This window comes from Neofelis nebulosa, chromosome 7 (genome assembly GCF_028018385.1).
Source record: "Neofelis nebulosa isolate mNeoNeb1 chromosome 7, mNeoNeb1.pri, whole genome shotgun sequence".
Classification (NCBI taxonomy): domain Eukaryota; kingdom Metazoa; phylum Chordata; class Mammalia; order Carnivora; family Felidae; genus Neofelis; species Neofelis nebulosa.
In genome coordinates, this window is record NC_080788.1 from 146873780 (window position 1) to 146890698 (window position 16919).

Consider the following 16919-nt stretch of genomic DNA (forward strand, 5'->3'; position numbering starts at 1 on the left):
CCTGGTGGCCTGCAGTGGAGGGTGCGGGCTCCGGGGGCTGACGCGAGCCAACTCTCACGTGGTGCCGGGGGAGGATGTGCTGGACGGCTGCGGGAGCCCCTGCGGGAGCCCCCGTGGGAGCGTGGTGGGCCCGTGGGGCACGTGTGCCTGTGACGGTCCCCTGGGGGTTCACAACAGTGCTTCTCAAACGTGCACCGGATGTCGGGGTGGGTTAAAACTCAGGGGGTCTGCACATTCCCCCGGGGTGCCGTGGGGTCGGTGGGGCTACACCGTGCAGGGCTCGAGTGTCCGTATGGTGGGGAGGGGGCCGGGGGCCACGGTAACCATGGGAACACTAGGTTTTGTTGAGCTCCTCCGGTTTGCAGGGTGCTTCGAACCCTTCGGCTCATCGGGGTTGCACACAAGAGCCTGTGCTGGTCATGGCAACCCATGTTAGAGATGGGGAGACCGAGGCACAGAGACTAAGTCGACACGCCTGGGTGCCCCGGCCTAGGAGTGGCTGACCCCAGCACGCTCCAGCCACCCTCCTCCGCATCCCCCCAGCAGCTGCTGGGCAGGGGGGCCAGGGCAGCTGGAGGAGACCCGGCCTGCACTGAGCCAGCCGCCAGGGATAGGACACAGCAACCCCAGCCCTGGGGCCGTACGGGCTGTGGGTCGCACCCGGGGTGGGGCAGGTGAGAAGGACGGCACTGAGTGCCCCCACCGGCCCCCCGTCCTCCCCTCCCCAGGGCTGCCCAGAAGCTCAGCCTGGCCTCCAAGCGCAAGAAACCTCATCCGCCACCAGCCCCTGCTGCCCGCGGCGCCTCCCCCTACCCCACGGACTTCAGCGGGGTCCTGCAGCTGTGGCCGCCCCCCACGCCCCCCTGCCTGCTCAGGGCCGCCTCCAAGGTGAAGGACAACCTCGGCGGTGTCGGAAAGGTAGGCCTGCTCCTGATTGGAGGTGACCCCGGGGGCTGGTGGCTGGGACGAAGCCAGGGGTGTCTGAGTAGGTGCTGGGAGGGGGCGCAGGAGGTGGAAGGACCCTTCTTCCTTCTCCCAGCTTGGATGAGGTGGGGTACGGACGGGGAGACTGAGGCCCAGGCCCACGTTGGCTGCTCTGGGTGGCGACAAGAGCCTAGGAGACTGCGGTGGGGGTCCCAGGGGCATGTTGTGGCCTCAGAGTGGGGTGGGACAGTCAGGGCTCCCGGGGGCTGGGGGTTGGGGTCTGGCCCCCAGGAGCCCCCCTACCGTGTGTCAGTTGGGACGCTGCCCTCCGCTGTTCAGAGTCCGGGCAGATCCCAGCTGCCACCACCCCTGGAAAGGGGAACGTATGATCAGCTGGTTCAGGTGGTGAAATTGAGGCCCAGAGGGGGGAAGGAGCCCAGCTGCCTGGTCTTGGAACAGGCCATCTGGCCCCTGGCTCTGACCCCTGGCTCCTGTGGCCTTTTGCCCATACTGGGTTTCCGTCTTGGCCCCATGTGGTTTGCTGGGAACTACACCCTGGCCCGGCTCGGGGTCCTGCATGTGTGGGGTCCGCGTGAGCATGTTAGCTGGGCTCTTTGTGAGGTGGGCTCTTTGTGCCCATGGAGGGTGGGGAGACTGAGGCACAGTCACACAGCCGTGGGGGTGAGCATTGGACCTGACCCTGAGTGTGTACCCCGACATTTTCCCCTGACTTTCTGCCCACACTCTGTGTGCTGGCCACTCCCAGGCGCCTCCCCGAGGTGGTTGGGACTGGGGTGGCCCCCTTGCCGCACACCCCTGCCCCCGGCCGGCCGGCCACCCACCCGGGCACTGGGCGCAGCCTCTCCAGCGCCCAGAGGCTCACCCTGCAGAGGCTGGTTGGCTGGGTCCATGCTCCCCTGGGCTCGGTCTGCCCCACGCGCCTGGGCTGCAGAGGGGTCTGATGTGTTCACAGAGGGTCCCCTGCCTGGGGCCTGAGCCACTCCCCGGACCACTCCCCTGACGCTCCCTGCCCCCCCCTCCCCCCCCCGCCCTCCTGCTGCGCCCCTCCTCCTCAAGCGACTGCCAGCCTGCTCTTGCTGGAAGCCTTCTCTCACGCCTGTCACCCCGACAAGCCTCGCCACGTAGGTGGTCCTGGGAACCTCAGTGCCGCCCACCTGCAGGTGTATGTGTTGGGGACACGAACCCCGACTGAGCAGAGTGGCTGCGGGACAGGGCTCTAACAGCTCTGACCTTGGCCTCCTCCCTTGTCGCTGGCTCCCTCGGCCAGCTCTCTCTGAAAGTGGGGGGGGGTGGTGGGCAGGGCGGGCCTCGTGTCTCAGGCGTGTTATGGGGTGTAGCCAGCCTCTGCCACCTCCTTCTGGGGTCCCCACCCAAGTATTCTGGGGCAGGGTCTCCTCCGTGGTACACCAGCTCCCTCCCCACCCCCTGCCCCCGTCCCTCCACATGGAGCCCTTGTCCCCCAGTCCACTCACTGCCCACCCCCTGCCCCCGTCCCTCCACATGGAGCCCTTGTCCCCCAGTCCACTCACTGCCCACCCCCTGCCCCCGTCCCTCCACATGGAGCCCTTGTCCCCCAGTCCCCTCACTGCCCACCCCCTGCCCCCGTCCCTCCACATGGAGCCCTTGTCCCCCAGTCCACTCACTGCCCACCCCCTGCCCCCGTCCCTCCACATGGAGCCCTTGTCCCCCAGTCCCCTCACTGCCCACCCCCTGCCCCCGTCCCTCCACATGGAGCCCTTGTCCCCCAGTCCACTCACTGCCCACCCCCTGCCCCCGTCCCTCCACATGGAGCCCTTGTCCCCCAGTCCACTCACTGCCCACCCCCTGCCCCCGTCCCTCCACATGGAGCCCTTGTCCCCCAGTCCACTCACTGCCCACCCCCTGCCCCCGTCCCTCCACATGGAGCCCTTGTCCCCCAGTCCCCTCACTGCCCACCCCCTGCCCCCGTCCCTCCACATGGAGCCCTTGTCCCCCAGTCCCCTCACTGCCCACCCCCCTGCCCCCGTCCCTCCACATGGAGCCCTTGTCCCCCAGTCCACTCACTGCCCACCCCCTGCCCCCGTCCCTCCACATGGAGCCCTTGTCCCCCAGTCCACTCACTGCCCACCCCCTGCCCCCGTCCCTCCACATGGAGCCCTTGTCCCCCAGTCCACTCACTGCCCACCCCCTGCCCCCGTCCCTCCACATGGAGCCCTTGTCCCCCAGTCCACTCACTGCCCACCCCCTGCCCCCGTCCCTCCACATGGAGCCCTTGTCCCCCAGTCCCCTCACTGCCCACCCCCTGCCCCCTCCCTGGCTCCCGGGCTGTTTTTTGCACGAATGTCGCATAGTCAGAAATGCCTCTTGAAAGGCGTTTAATATTGTCACAGAAAAGAAGTTAGATTACACTCAATTCCTGACATTAATGTGCTACTTAAGGTAAGTCATCATCTTGCAGTATTAAAAAAGACATCGCTTCTGTGGGTGCTGAGCGGCGCCCCTCCCCCCTCGCCCGCCCGGGCCACCTCTTAGGAGTAGAAGCCCTTTTTTATGCAAAACGTGTTTTTTCCCTACCTGGCAGCATTCCGCGGCTCTTTGTAATATCTGAACATTTGGGGAAGAGACTTGATGCCCTTGTCTGGTGCAAAGACCCTGTCGTTTCCTGGCTGTGATGACAGGATCCTTGCAGACAATGGCCTGTGCGTTCGGCTAGGACAGGGCGACGGCCGCTCTGCGCCCTCCCCGCAGGCCAGGCCGTGGGTCCCTGAGTGGGGATGAATGTCGCTGGCTCCAGAAGGCAGCACCGGGCGCATTTCCTGCCCTGCAGGAGCCCAGGCGGAGGGCCTCACCCCCTAGGAGCCCCCTCCAATCTGCACAACCCATTTGGCTCCTGAAGTGGCCAGGAGTTCATGCTGAAAAAAAAATTGCCAGAAATTACCGCGAACTGCACGTTGTCGTCTGCTTGGCAGCAGCATTTGGAAATGAAATAGTTTTGTTCGTGTCGTCGGGGAATAAAGGAATCGATTCTCGCCCGACGGAGCCCAGGTTCGGGGAGTGCAGCAGAAAAGTGTTTTCTTTCCGCTTCTCCCCTGAGAACGTACCCCCCCTTCCTGGAGCGATTTTGCATGTCAATTTGCCACGTGCCGAAGGGGAGAAGACGGGCCTCGCGGAACTACCCACAGTAAACCAATCTTGCCCGCGTATGTATCTGTCACTTACAATTAAATCCGTGAAAAATATTGGCTCTGAAATGAGTCTGGTAATTTGATTTACGCTGTAGCGGAGAAATCGAAGACTTCATTGGGGAGTGGAAGGTGGTGTCCTTCAGCAGAAAGTGGGGTCTGGTGCCCCTCCCAGGAGGCGCCCTAGCTCACGGGGGGCGCATCCTGGTCACGGCCCTGCACGAGACGTAGTTTGGGGTGTTTGTTCTCCACGCAGGTTTTGGGGTGTCTGCAGTTCAGCTTGCGCTGGGCTCTTGGGGCCAGGTCCCGGCCCCCCTCCCCGCTGAGCCTCTGTTCCCTTGGGGGCGACAGGGCTGGTGGTCCAGCTGTGTGGATGCCAGTCTTCCGCGGAGCCTGGCACAGGGGTGGGGGGTGGGGGATGGGGGGCACGCCTTTGTGTCTATTTTTGGTTTTAGGGTCACGCGGGAGCTGAGGCTGCGCGGTCACCTGTCAGAGCCCCCAGGCGAACACCCTCCCCCATCCTGCCCTGTTCTTTCTCCTCCACTCCCCCACCTGTGCCCCCCTGGCCAGGCCTCAGTGTCGCCAACACCTCCTGGCAGAATTGAGCCTTTTCTTGGGGAGGATTACCGTGTCCTCCTGCTGGCCGGGACCCCACCAGTGTGTGGGGTTTTGGGTTGGGTCCCCGGCTGGCTCCCCCAGCTTCCCCTCCCAGGGCATCATGGCTCTCCAGCCAGCCCCCTTTGTGCCTTTGTTCTTCCTCTCCCTGTGCCGGACCGGACCCCGGCTGAGGAGCTAGAGGCAGGGGCTCCCTGGAGGAGGCAGAGGCTGGACCGACATGGGGGCTGGGGCCGCCCTGCTCTGGCCGTGGGGAGGGAATCCTCGCTGGGGGGCCGCCCCAGTCCCCATCCCGCGCCTGCTTTTCTGGGAGCTGCACTTGACGGCCTGCTGACCTGGGGCCGCTGGGGTGGGGGTGCGGGGCAGCACCCCGGGTTGGGGCTCCATGGGCAGGAGTGTGGCCTGTGCATCTTCCTTCGGCGGGGGTGGGGGGGTGGCTGTGTCTGCGGCCTGTTCTGGTTGCCCCTCCCTCCCTCCTTCTCCCTTTGCCCTCAGTTTGGGATTGGGTCTCAGGCTGTGTGACCTGTCAGTGTTTCCTCCCTCCTGGGAGGGGGTCGCTGGGCCCAGAGCCGCGCTGTGTGTGTGCCACGGGCTCCTTCTGGTCCCAGGGGCTCTGTGCCTTCGGGTTGAGCTCGCTTAGCTTCCAGCTCTGCACCTGAGTCAGTGAGCGGGCCAGACACCCCACATCGAGGGTAGGCGGGTACACTTGTGGTGCCACACTTCCATCCCTGTGCTCACGGGGGCATCCAAAGCCTGTTCCCCCACTCCAGACTTTTCCCCCTGCTGTCCTCCACCACCCAACCCCCTCCCCCTCCGTCCTCCCTGACCCCATGCTCCTCCTATGCTCCTCCACCCTGTGCTCCCTGACTCCGTGCTCCCCTGTCCTGGCCCCTGCTCCTCCTCCTGTGCTGACTGCCCCCACACCAGGCTCCCATCCTGTCACTGAGCCTCGCGTTCTGCCTGCCTGGCTGATCTCTTACGGGATCTGCTCTGGCTGGAGCTGGGGTGCAGGCATCCACATTCCTGCGGTGGGGATCCCCGTGCCGGGGCCTGGCCCGCTGTCTCAACTCGCGCGAGTTCCTCCTGCCTTGTAATTAGCGGCCGCTGGGCGGGCGGCTGCTCAGATGCCCGTTCCCGCCTCCCCTGCCAGGTGAAGGTCATGCTGCGAATCTGGCCGGCACAGGGGGCGCAGCACTCGGCCGAGCCCACGTCCTTCCTGAAGGTGGACCCGCGTAAGAAGCAGGTGACCCTGTACGACCCGGCCGCCGGGCCCCCAGGAAGCTCGGGCCCCCGACGAGCCGCCGCTGTGGCTCCCAAGATGTTTGCCTTCGATGCGGTCTTCCCCCAGGACTCGGAGCAGGTGAGGGCGGCGGGCACCCCCGGGGCCGGGGCCGGGCCTGTGCTTGCTCCTGGTGCCCAGCGAGGAAGGAGGAGGGCGGCAAGAGCGAGGCCAGCGGCCCAGGCCCGGCCCCTTCTGCTTTCCCTTCCTCCTTGGAACCGGCCCAGGGGGTCTCCGACTCTGCTGCTGGCCTGGGGAAGTGCACGATTTTTGGTGGGCTCTGTGGAAGGCTTGTGTGCTGGGTGTGGTGTGGTCTCCACGACGGCGGTGTGAGTTGTGTGCCTGGAGGCTCACGCCCTGTGCGCTGTGTGTCTGTATCCCATCCGTGTGTGTCCCGTGTGCACGTGGAGGTCTGTGTCCTCGGTCCTGTGCGTGCCGGCCTGGCCACCTTGTGAGCTGGGGACAGACAGGCGTGGTGGGAGGCTGGGTGTCGACTCCCTCGATTCTGGCGCCTGCCTGACACCCGGGGCCCCCCCTCCCAGGCTGAGGTCTGTTCCGGGACAGTGGCTGATGTGCTCCAGGCAGTGGTCGGGGGGGCTGATGGCTGCATTTTCTCCTTTGGCCACATGAGCCTTGGTAAGCATCCCCCCCTCATCCCCTCTCTGCAGTCTCTGGGCCTCATTTCCCGGTGGGGAGGGGGCTGCACGGAGGGAAAGCCCAAACCCTGTCATCCTGCAGGGCAGGGGGCCTTGGACTGGAGGAGGCCCCCTAGGTCTCAGTGGCCCCCAGTCGGCCCCGAGGGCCCCGGGCAGGTCCAGGGAGGAGGCCGGGTGTGGCTGGGCTCCCAGGGCATGTCGGGCTGAGTGGGGGGGCCCTGACACGCCCACGTGGCCCCCAGGCAAGTCCTACACGATGATCGGGAAGGACAGCTCGCCTCAGAGCCTGGGTGTCGTGCCCTGCGCCATTTCCTGGCTCTTCAGGCTCATCGACGAGCGCAAGGAGAGGACGGGCACCCGCTTCTCCGTCCGCATGTCGGCCGCGGAGGTGTGCGGCCCCGACGAGAGCCTGCGGGACCTGCTGGCCGAGGTGGCCTCCGGCAGCCTCCAGGACGCCCAGTCCCCGGGCGTGTACCTGCGCGAGGACCCGGGGTGTGGGGCGCAGGTACGCCGCGGCCCCGCGTGTGGTCTCGGGGGGGGGGGGGGCTGCGAGGGGGCCGTGGGGAGGTAGGCGCGGGCCGCAGCTTGTGGGGCGCTGTCCCCTCCGCCTGTCCCCAGCTCCAGAACCAGAGCGAGCTCCGGGCGCCCACGGCCGAGAAGGCAGCCTTCTACCTGGACGCCGCGCTGGCGGCCCGCAGCACCAGCCGGCCCGGCTGCAGCGAGGGCGCCCGGTGCGGCTCGCACACGCTCTTCACGCTGCACGTCTACCAGTACCGCATGGAGAAGTGCGGCCGCGGCGGAAGTAGGTGTCCGCCCGGTGTGGCTCCCGTCCGCAGGGCCGTGCCCGGGCGGGGTCTGGGTGCCCTGGGGCCCTGCCGTCACCCTCCTGCCCTGTGGTTTCAGTGTCTGGAGGCCGCAGCCGCCTGCATCTCATCGACCTGGGCAGCTGTGAGGGGGCGCCCGGCAGGGGCGGCGAGGCCTCCGGGGGCCCCCCGTGCCTGTCTCTGTCGGCTCTGGGCAGCGTCATCTTGGCCCTGGTCAGCGGAGCCAAGCACGTGCCCTACAGGTGAACGGCGGGCTCCTCGGTGGGCGGGCTCCGGCCCTGGGGTGGCCCCCCGGGAACCAGCCGAGGGCAGGGCGGGCCTGCCCAGTACGTCTGGACCCCTGAGCTCTTTGGTCCTCTGTTCGTCCCCATCTGCCGGGCGTTGCCGTCGGGGGGGCCCCCACGGGGTGGCTGCCCGACCGGAGCCTGGGCTCCAGGCACGGCCCCGTCCCGGCGAGGGGCCTGTGTCCTGCCCTCCCCCGCCCCCCCGCCCCGTAGCACCCCGCACGCCCAGCCTCCCACCCTGACGTCCCCTCCCCGGGCCCTCAGCCTCTGAGCAACCCTCGCCCCCAGGGAGCACAGGCTCACCATGCTGCTGCGTGAGTCCCTGGCCGCCCCCAGCTGCCGAGCCACCATGATTGCCCACGTCTCAGACGCGCCAGCACGCCATGCCGAAACGCTCAGCACCGTGCAGCTGGCTGCCCGCATTCACCGCCTGCGCAGGAAGAAGGTCAAGGTCCGTTCCGCCTCCTTCTGCCCCTCCCACCTTGAGGACCCCCCCCCCCCCAGGGTCCTGCGTCCTCTGAGGGCCCCTGCCTGGCGGGGTGGGGCGCCTGCTGCCCATCTCTGGTTGGCCCCGTGGGGCTCTGCCCAGAGAAGGTAGGGAGCCGGGCCTGGGCCCGGGGCATCTGACGCAGGGCTGGAGCCTGTCCCCGAGGGGGGCTTGGGGTTGCTTGGCCTCTGTGTCTCCGGCACAGGGGTAGGCCTGTGGTCCGGGCAACCTGGCGGGGTCCCCGTGGCCCCCTGGCGCCAACCGGCAGAAAACTTCCCGGGCAGCCCTCCGAGGGGCAGGAGGGTGGTGTGAGGGCCACCCCGGGGTCACATGGACCTGGGTCTGAATCCTGGATTCGCAGTTACGGGTGGTGTGGCTGTGGCCACGTGTCCTCGCGTCCCTGTGATTCGGCTTAATGCTATTTCCTTGGGCTCCGGAGAAGGTGCGGTTGTGCTTGGGGCTTGCGGCGGCCCCACCCCAGGGGCCACCCCGGTGCCGTGGCTGCCATCGCGTCCTCCCGGGGGGTGAGCGGCATGTGTCGCTGGGGCGCGGGGGCGGGGTGGGGGGGGGGGGGCGGGCGGCGGTGAGCGGTGGGTAAGGCGGCCGCTCACCCGCTTGCTCTGCCCCCAGTACGCGTCCAGCTCCTCGGGCGGGGACAGCTCCTGTGAGGAAGGCCGCGCCCGCCGCCCGCCGCACCTGCGACCCTTCCGCCGCTCCATGGCCCCTGACCCTGGCCGCCCGGCCCCCAGCTCACCCGGAGACCCCGAGTGCTCGTCCAGCAGTGAGCAGTCCTGCGACACCGTCATCTACGTGGGGCCTGGCGGGACGGCACTGTCCGACCGCGAGCTCACTGACAACGAGGGCCCGCCTGACTTCGTGCCCATCATCCCCGCGCTGAGCCGCCGCAGGCCCTCCCAGGGCCCTCGAGACGCCGACCACTTCCGTTGTAGCACCTTCGCCGAGTTGCAGGAGCGGCTGGAGGGCATTGACGGCGGCGAGGGCCCCTCCGAAACCCTGAGCGTCGCCAGTGGGGCCCAGCCCGGCCCGGCCTGCGGGGCCAGGAGGCCCTCCCCGCCCGAGGCCGCCGCCCCCAGGAAGGCTGTGGGCTCCCCGCTGGCGGCCAGCACACCTCGAGGCAGCCCCGGCCCGGACACCCGCCGGGGTGCCCCAGAGCCCTCCAGGGCCAGCGCCGACCAGAGGGAGGGAGGCAGCGTTAGGCCTGCGCCGCCCGGGCCGGACAAGGTCGCCGCGGGCGGAGGCGGGAGGCCGCTGCCCAGCCCGGCCCCTCCGCCTCCTCGGCAGCCAGAAGCCGGCCCAGCCCCCGAGGACCCCGGGGGCGCGGGCACGGACGCCGATGGTGCGGCACGGACACCCCCCGTGGGCATGAGCGGGCAGGCCGGCCGCCCCCGCCCGTCTGCACGAGGCTGCCGTCTGGAGCGGGGCCTGCTGACCACCACGGTGACCCTGCAGCAGCCCGTGGAGCTGAACGGCGAGGACGAGCTGGTGTTCACGGTGGTGGAGGAGCTGTCTCTGGGCGGGCTCACCGGCTCCAGCCGCCCCGCCAGCCTGGCCAGCTTCGGCAGCAACTGCTCTCTGCAGGCTCTGGCCTCCGGCTCGAGGCCGGTGAGCATCATCAGCAGTATCAACGACGAGTTCGATGCCTACGCCACCCAGGCCCCCGGCGGGCCCTCCGAGGGCGCAGCCTGGGCCGGGAGCAGCCAGGGCTCCTCCATCGGCTCTCGGCTCAGCGAGGTCAGCGTGAGCGCGGACGACCGCCACAGCCCCGCACCGCAGCCTCCCTTCAGGGCCGGCCCTGACTCGCCGGCAAGGCCCGACCCTCCGGGCCCCCCCGTCCCGGGCAGCTCCCCGGATGACGGCCGCTGTCGGTTCACAGAGCACGGGCGATCGGACAGTCCTGGCCCGGCCCGGAGTGCTCGTCCCGGGGAAGCGGCCGCCGCAGCCCCCGCCCGAGGTGGCCGGGAGTGCCCGGCCGTGTCCCCATGGGGGGCAGCCCCGGCTCAGACCATCCACTCCAGCCTTCCCCGGAAACCGAGGACTCCCTCAGCGGCCAGCCGCGCAGGCCGCCCTCGCCTGGCCCCAAGCCCGCCGGGCCCCGGAGGCCTGTTCGAGGACCCTTGGCTGCTGCGGGCGGATGACTGTGGTGCCCTCCAGGGGGTCTCTGCCGGCAGGGCCTCCGGCCCGGCCCCCGTGCTGCCTTGCGCCCGCAGGGTCGTGGACGGCTGTGAGGTGGCAGCCAGGGCAGGCCACAGGCCGGAGGCCGTGGCTCAGATCCCACCGCTGCGGAGGGGAGCCACCACACTGGGCGTGAGCACGCCCACCGCATCCTGCAGGGACGCCCTGGCCGACGCAGCTGCCTGCTTGGGCGGCCCGAAGGATGCCCCCAGCCGCAAGAAAAATGTGGTCCCCAAGGGAGGCCTCTTCCCGAGGCCCAGCGGGGCGGCCCCCCCAGCCCCTCCTGTGCGCAAATCCAGCCTGGAGCACAAGAGTGGCCCAGCTCTGGCCGCTCCCCAGGCCGGGGGCCTCTCGCGACCTGCGGCTGCCGCCCTCCCCCGAGGGGAGGAGGAGGCCAGGCCCGGTGGCCGGGCTGACCACTCCGTCCCCAGGGCCACGTCGAGCCTGAAGGCCAGGGCTGGCAAGGCGGAGGCAGTGTCCCGTCCCACCACCCACGGCTCTCTGGAGCGGTGTGAGCTCCTGGGGCACAGCAGCGGCAAGGCCAGGGAAGCTCCCGGGAGGCCGGCCCGGGCCGTGCCCAGGCTGGGTGTACCGTCCACCAGCCCCACGCCTGGGCCCGCTCCTGCCTGTAGGGGCAGCCCAGCCAAGGGGGTGGGGGCCCCGAAGCCCCCGGCCGCAGGGGGCAAGGGCCGCAGCCTAGCAGGGTCGAGGGCTCTGGGTGTTCCCGTGAGGCCACTAACCCCAGCAGTGGGCAGGACCCCCGGTGGCCCCGTGACGGCGCCCCGGGTGGCCCCACGGGCAGTGCCTGGCATGGGGGCCAAGGCCAGCCGCGGCACCATCATGGGCACCAAGCAGGCGCTCCGGGCCGCCCATAGCCGCGTCAATGAGCTGGCAGCCAGCGGAGCCCCTGGCAGAGGCGGCCCCCCCTGGGGCTCAGTGGACTCAGACAGCGGCAGTGACAGCGGTGTGAACGTGGGGGAGGAGCGGCCGCCCACGGGCCCGGCGCTGCCCTCCCCCTATAGCAAGGTGACTGCCCCACGGAGGCCCCAGCGCTGCAGCAGCGGCCACGGCAGCGACAACAGCAGCGTGCTGAGTGGCGAGCTTCCGCCCGCCATGGGCCGCACCGCCCTGTTCTACCACAGCGGTGGCAGCAGCGGCTATGAGAGCGTGCTCCGCGACAGCGAGGCCACCGGCAGTGCCTCCTCTGCCCCCGACTCCATGAGCGACAGTGGGGCCGCCTCCCCCGGCGCTCGCTCTCGAAGCCTCAGGTCTCCCAAGAAGAGGGCCACAGGTGGGTGCGGGCGCTGCCCTCCGCTGTTGGCACCTACGCGTGCCCTCCTCTGACCCCCTGCCACCCCCGAGGTTGGGGCTGTGCTGTTAGAGCAGGCTGGCGCGTGCCAGTCTGTGCGGGTCACCCCGACGGGGCACCGGGAGCCGGGGGAGGCCTTGCATTTGGGGCTCCCAGTCAGGTGCTTCCCTGGGCTCGGGCCTAGCTGCATGGGAGCCCCCTGCCATGGCCGCTCCTGCCTCCTACCCTGACCTGGGGGGGACAGGGCCAGCTCCTTGCTCTGTGTGTGTGTGTGTGTGGGGGGGGGGGGGGGTGTGGCTGGGGCGTGAGGGTGGGGGTAGGGAGCAGGGAGGGACATCCTGGGAGCTATGGGTGGGGCGCCCCTCAGGCCTGGCTCAGGAGTCTGTCCTGGGGCAGCTGGGCTAGGGAGTGTTATGTTGGGCCTCAGCCTGGCTGGCTGGGGTATTGAGGGCTGTCCTTAGGGGAGGGCCAACCAGGAGGCTGTAAGGGGCAGCTGGAGTGGCTGTCCAGGTGACAAGTGGCCTGGAGAGGCTGGGGATTTCTGGATCTGGCCCCGGTGCTGTCTTCTCTCTCAGGCCCTGGGCAGGCTGGGCCGGGGCTGGGGCCTGGGCCTGGGCCTGCGCCCCCAGTCTCCGCGCATCCAGGGCCCGGCTCTCTGTTCCAGGTCTGCAGAGGAGACGGCTGATCCCAGCCCCAATGCCCGACACGGCTGCCCTGGGCCGCAAGCCCAGCCTCCCCGGGCAGTGGGTGGACCTGCCCCCGCCCCTGGCCGGCTCCCTGAAGGAGCCCTTCGAGATCAAGGTGTATGAGATCGACGACGTGGAGCGGCTGCAGCGGCACCGCCCGCTCACGAGGGAGGATCCGCCTGAGGTCAGGGCCAGTGGGGGGCTGGGCGGCTGGTGGTGAGAGGTCCTGGGATGGCAGGGTGGGCCCTGGAGGGTGTGGCCCAGCGGCCAGCTGACCCTACTTTCCCCTCTTGCCCTCAGCCTTCCCAGGATGTGGAGAAGGTAGGAACCAGCACTACCCAACCTTGAACCTGTGGTGGCGCTGATGCCCACTTGGGCGGAGTGGGTGGTCCGAGGGGTCCTGAGGTCACCACTGTTGTCCTTGGAGTTGCATCTGATGGAGCTTTTACCACAGCTGTTTCCCACAACCTGGGCCCAGGCACTGGCAGGCTGCTTTGGGAGCACCTGGTGGGAGCCCCACCTTGTGGGGGGCCCAGGTCTGATCCCTGCCCACCTCTGAGGCCCCACCGTACATTGGCCCAGGCCTGGGGGCTGGAGGGAGACCCTCCTACCAAAGCTGGGGATGGTGGGAGAGCATGGGAGTGGGCTGCCCTCCATGCCTGAGCACCCCCACCCCCCACCCCGCGCATCCCTTGCCCCCCAGGGTCCGGCGTGCAACAGTGCCACGCTGCGGCTGGCTGAGCGCAGGCAGCAGAGGCTACGAGAGGTGCAGGCCAAGCGTGAGCACCTGTGCGGGGAGCTGGCCGAGACCCAGGGCCGGCTGATGGTGGAGCCTGGCCGCTGGCTGGAGCAGTGTGAGTCCCCGGCCCCTCGGTGCTGGGAGGAGCAGTGTGGCCCCGCCCCTCTCTGCTGAGAGGGGTAATGTGGGCCCCGCCCCTCGTCTGGGAGGGTCAGTGTGGCCCCGCCCCTCTCCGCTGGGAGGGTCAGTGTGAGCCCCGCCCTCTCTGCTGGGAGGAGCCGTGTGGCCCCGCCCCTCGTCTGGGAGGGTCACTGTGGCCCCGCCCCTCCCTGCTGGGCGGGGCAGTGTGAGCCCCGCCCCTCTGCTGGGAGCGGTGTGGCCACGCCCCTCTCTGCCGGAGCGGGTAGTGTGAGCCCCGCCCTCTCTGCTGGGAGGAGCCGTGTGGCCCCGCCCCCTTCTGGGAGGGTCACTGTGGCCCCGCCCCTCCCTGCTGGGCGGGGCGGTGTGAGCCCCGCCCCCCTCTGCTGGGAGGAGAACTGATATCCCCATCCCGGGAGGCAGGCGCAGGCTTGCAGGACTCTAGAGTGTGCCCCCACCACCCTGGTGCCCCTTGCCTGCTGCGCCCCTAAGCCAGCCACTTCCCTCTAGAACTCCAGTTGCTCACCTTCACCTTGGCCCAGACAGGGACCCAAAAGCCGGGAGGGGAGAGAAGCGTTTCCTCGGCCCCGTGGGAACCCCTGGCCTGACCAGCTGCTTGCTGTCCCTCCCCAGTCGAGGTGGACCCGGAGCTGGAGCCCGAGTCAGCAGAGTACCTGGCGGCCCTGGAGCACGCCACGGCCGCCTTGGAGCAGTGCGTGAACTTGTGTAAGGCCCACGTCATGATGGTCACCTGCTTTGACATCAGCGTCTCCGCCCCCGCCGCCACGCCCGGGCCGCAGGAGGTGGACGTCTGAGGCTGGGCACTGGGGTGCGCGGAGGGGGCGTGGGAGGGAGCGAGGATGTGGTAGGGGTAGGAGAGAGGAGGATGCAGAGGGTCGGCTGAAGGACCGGGGGTCTCAGAGGCGAGGGAGCGTGAGGGAGGGGCTGGCCGAGTGCAGTGAGCGGACAGGGAGCGAGTGTGCGGAGACAGAGACTGTCACCATCCAGACAACGACACAAGTGCCTTTAACCTTGAACTGGACTTCTCTCCTTTTTGCGTTTGGTGCTAAGGACTCAAGACACCAGCAGACGGTGTGCTCAGGCTGTGGCCTGGCGGCCGCGGTGGCCATCCAAGTGCCCGGCAGGAGCCTCTCTCCAGCCAAGCAGATTCATGTAGCAGGACAGCTCTGGGCTCAGCAGGCCCGAAGGTCAGGATCGCTTCTCCTTTACAGCTGTCTCCTCTCGGCAGAGCCGGCCCTAGTGGTCACCAGGCCCTGGGTCTGCGTGCAGTTGTCTCTGCAGATGGAACTGGGGGTCCTCCGGGCAGGGACGGCCCACCTTCCCTTCCCCGAGGACCTGCTCTGTCCTGAGGACACAGGGAGGGCAGCACCCACGGGCTGAGCTGAAGGCACACGGCGCCTTCTTCTACGGCAGGAATTCTTACCAAAACCACAAGCAAAAACAAAACAAAAGAAAACACACACAGAAAAAATGTGGGGGATAAGGGTTTTGTAAAGGTTCTGTTAGGTTCATATTTTTATATCATTTTGCCTATAAATGCAGTATTTGCAGTGGGACTTTGGAGACAAATGATCTATGTTTTTATGGTTTTCTATGGAAGGTATTCCTCAGGCCAGGCTCTTTCTGGGGGGCACCCTGGGCAGGGCAGGGGTCCTTGGGAGGCACTTCTTGCCAAATGCAGACCAGGGGTGAATTTGCTGAGGTATGTGTTCCCGGCACAATGGGCTCTGTTTTCTGACCGTTGTGCATTTTCTAAGGGCGTCCAAACCTTTGTACAAATGTGTAGATAACATCTTGCTGCAGCTTTTGTGAATAAAAGACACATCGGTTGTTAAAATGGCTCCTGAGCTCACTGGGCGAGCTGCCCTGCAAGGGTCCTGGGGTGAGGTGGCCTCAAGGCATTGAAGGATGCATCTCCGGGACAGCAGGGGACTTACCTTCTGCTTGTCGGCCCTGCAGCAGCCCTGCAGGGACCAACCTTGCAGGTGAGAGGGGAGAGTAGGGACAGACCGAGAGGGGACAGCAGGGACAGACCAAGGGGACAGAGCAGGGACAGACCGAGAGGGGACAGAGCAGGGAAAGACTGAGAAGGGACAGAGCAGGGACAGACTGACGGGGGACAGAGAGGGACAGACTGAGAGGGGACAGAGCAGGGACAGACCGAGAGGGGACAGGAGGGACAGACCAAGAGGGGAAAGAGCAGGGACAGAGTGAGAGGGGACAGGAGGGACAGACCGAGAGGGCAGAGTAGGACAGACCGACAGACCGAGAGGGGACAGAGCAGGGACAGACCGAGAAGGGACAGCAGGGACAGACTGAGTCAGGGTCCACGGGATGGGGCTGGGCTGGTGGGAAGCAGCATTTTCTGGCGGGCTCGGGGCCCTTCCCAGGGGTCATGCTAGCTGGGGAAATTGAGGCAGGTACTGCAGTGGGAGACCCTTGATCTCTTTCCTTTGTCCCCTGCCTGTCTCTCCAGGAGACAGATGAGCAGACACACAGGACACATCAGGCTCAGGACCCCCGAGCTGGCAGGAGCCCCCGCCAGGCACGGCCACCCTCCCCACCCTGCACCTTCTGCAGGCCTCAGGCGGCCCTGCCCGATGCTCACACCCTGGTCCTGAGCAGCCCCACTGCTGCCCCCACCCCGTCTGCGCGCCCCCGGCCCCCGGGCTGTGGTGCGGGCACCACGGCCCCTCCCAGCTGGCTGGGCCCTTCCTCGTGTGGTCTGGGACTCCCCCTCCGGCACGGGGGCTGTTCCGCCCTGCACCCCACACCTCGTATGGTCTCTGCCTGTACTCCCCGCCTCCGTGGGGCCTCTGAAGGGTGGGGTGGGGTCTGAGTCATTGCTGTGCCCCCACATTGGGCACAGCGCTGGGCCTCAGTGGGGCCTCAGGGGATACTTGCTGGAGGAAAGAATGAGGGAACGAGGGAACGAGGTTTCTCCTCAGGGGGGAGGCCCAGCTGGGGGCAGAAGCAGGTCCCACACCCAACAGCATTTGACAGCGTGCAGAACGCCTCCCCGGCCCCTCCTGTCCTCTGCACTGAGCCCTCCCCCTCCAACCGCCCCAGGCTGCCTTCTTGCTCCCTGCTGCCTATGGCAAGGCCCCCAGCCCCTGGGGTTGGGCTCCCCATGTCAGCCAGAGGCAATGGAAGCCCGGAGCACCCCCGGGCTCTCCCTTTCTATTCGGAGATCTGGTTCCCGGCCTGGGCTCAGGCCTAGCCACCAAGCCTGCTTGTCTGCCACTGAATTTGGGAGGCGCCGAGGGGTCCAGGTGGCTGTGGTGGGGCTCTGGGTGGGATGGGACACAGGCTTTCAGGACCTGATATCTGAGGGGACGGGCTGAGAAGCCCACCTGGTCTGGGACTTCCGTGAGCCAGGCCCAGCTGGCTGTGACCCATGGTCTGACCTTGCCATGCAGGGGTGCTGGGCGCCCTCCTCCATCCTGAGGGACCAGCACAGTATTGGGGTCTGGGTGGGGTCAGGGCCACCCCCACATCAGAGAACAGGGCGGGGTTGGGGCTGGGGTGGTCACACAGGAGACTGGGGGGGAGGCCTGCCTGGGAGCCAAGGCCATAGTGTCC

At 68.0% G+C, this 16919-nt stretch overlaps 1 protein-coding gene across 4 annotated transcripts in view; it reads left to right on the top strand.

Annotated features, from left to right (window-relative positions):
- KIF26A (kinesin family member 26A) overlaps positions 1–15174 on the top strand; it is a 42169-nt gene extending 26995 nt beyond the window's left edge. For 3 of the 4 annotated variants that reach the window (XM_058740445.1, XM_058740447.1, XM_058740448.1), the window contains 12 exons: positions 729–918; positions 5872–6081; positions 6543–6636; positions 6899–7161; positions 7275–7458; positions 7560–7722; positions 8053–8215; positions 8882–11735; positions 12418–12623; positions 12740–12760; positions 13143–13293; positions 13950–15174. In XM_058740445.1, the coding sequence (XP_058596428.1) occupies positions 729–918; positions 5872–6081; positions 6543–6636; positions 6899–7161; positions 7275–7458; positions 7560–7722; positions 8053–8215; positions 8882–11735; positions 12418–12623; positions 12740–12760; positions 13143–13293; positions 13950–14131 (4681 nt within the window). In that variant the 3' untranslated portion in view covers positions 14132–15174. The remainder of the gene's footprint in view (positions 1–728; positions 919–5871; positions 6082–6542; positions 6637–6898; positions 7162–7274; positions 7459–7559; positions 7723–8052; positions 8216–8881; positions 11736–12417; positions 12624–12739; positions 12761–13142; positions 13294–13949) is intronic. The other variant, XM_058740446.1, reaches the window with a different exon arrangement.
- Positions 15175–16919: the final 1745 nt, after the last annotated feature.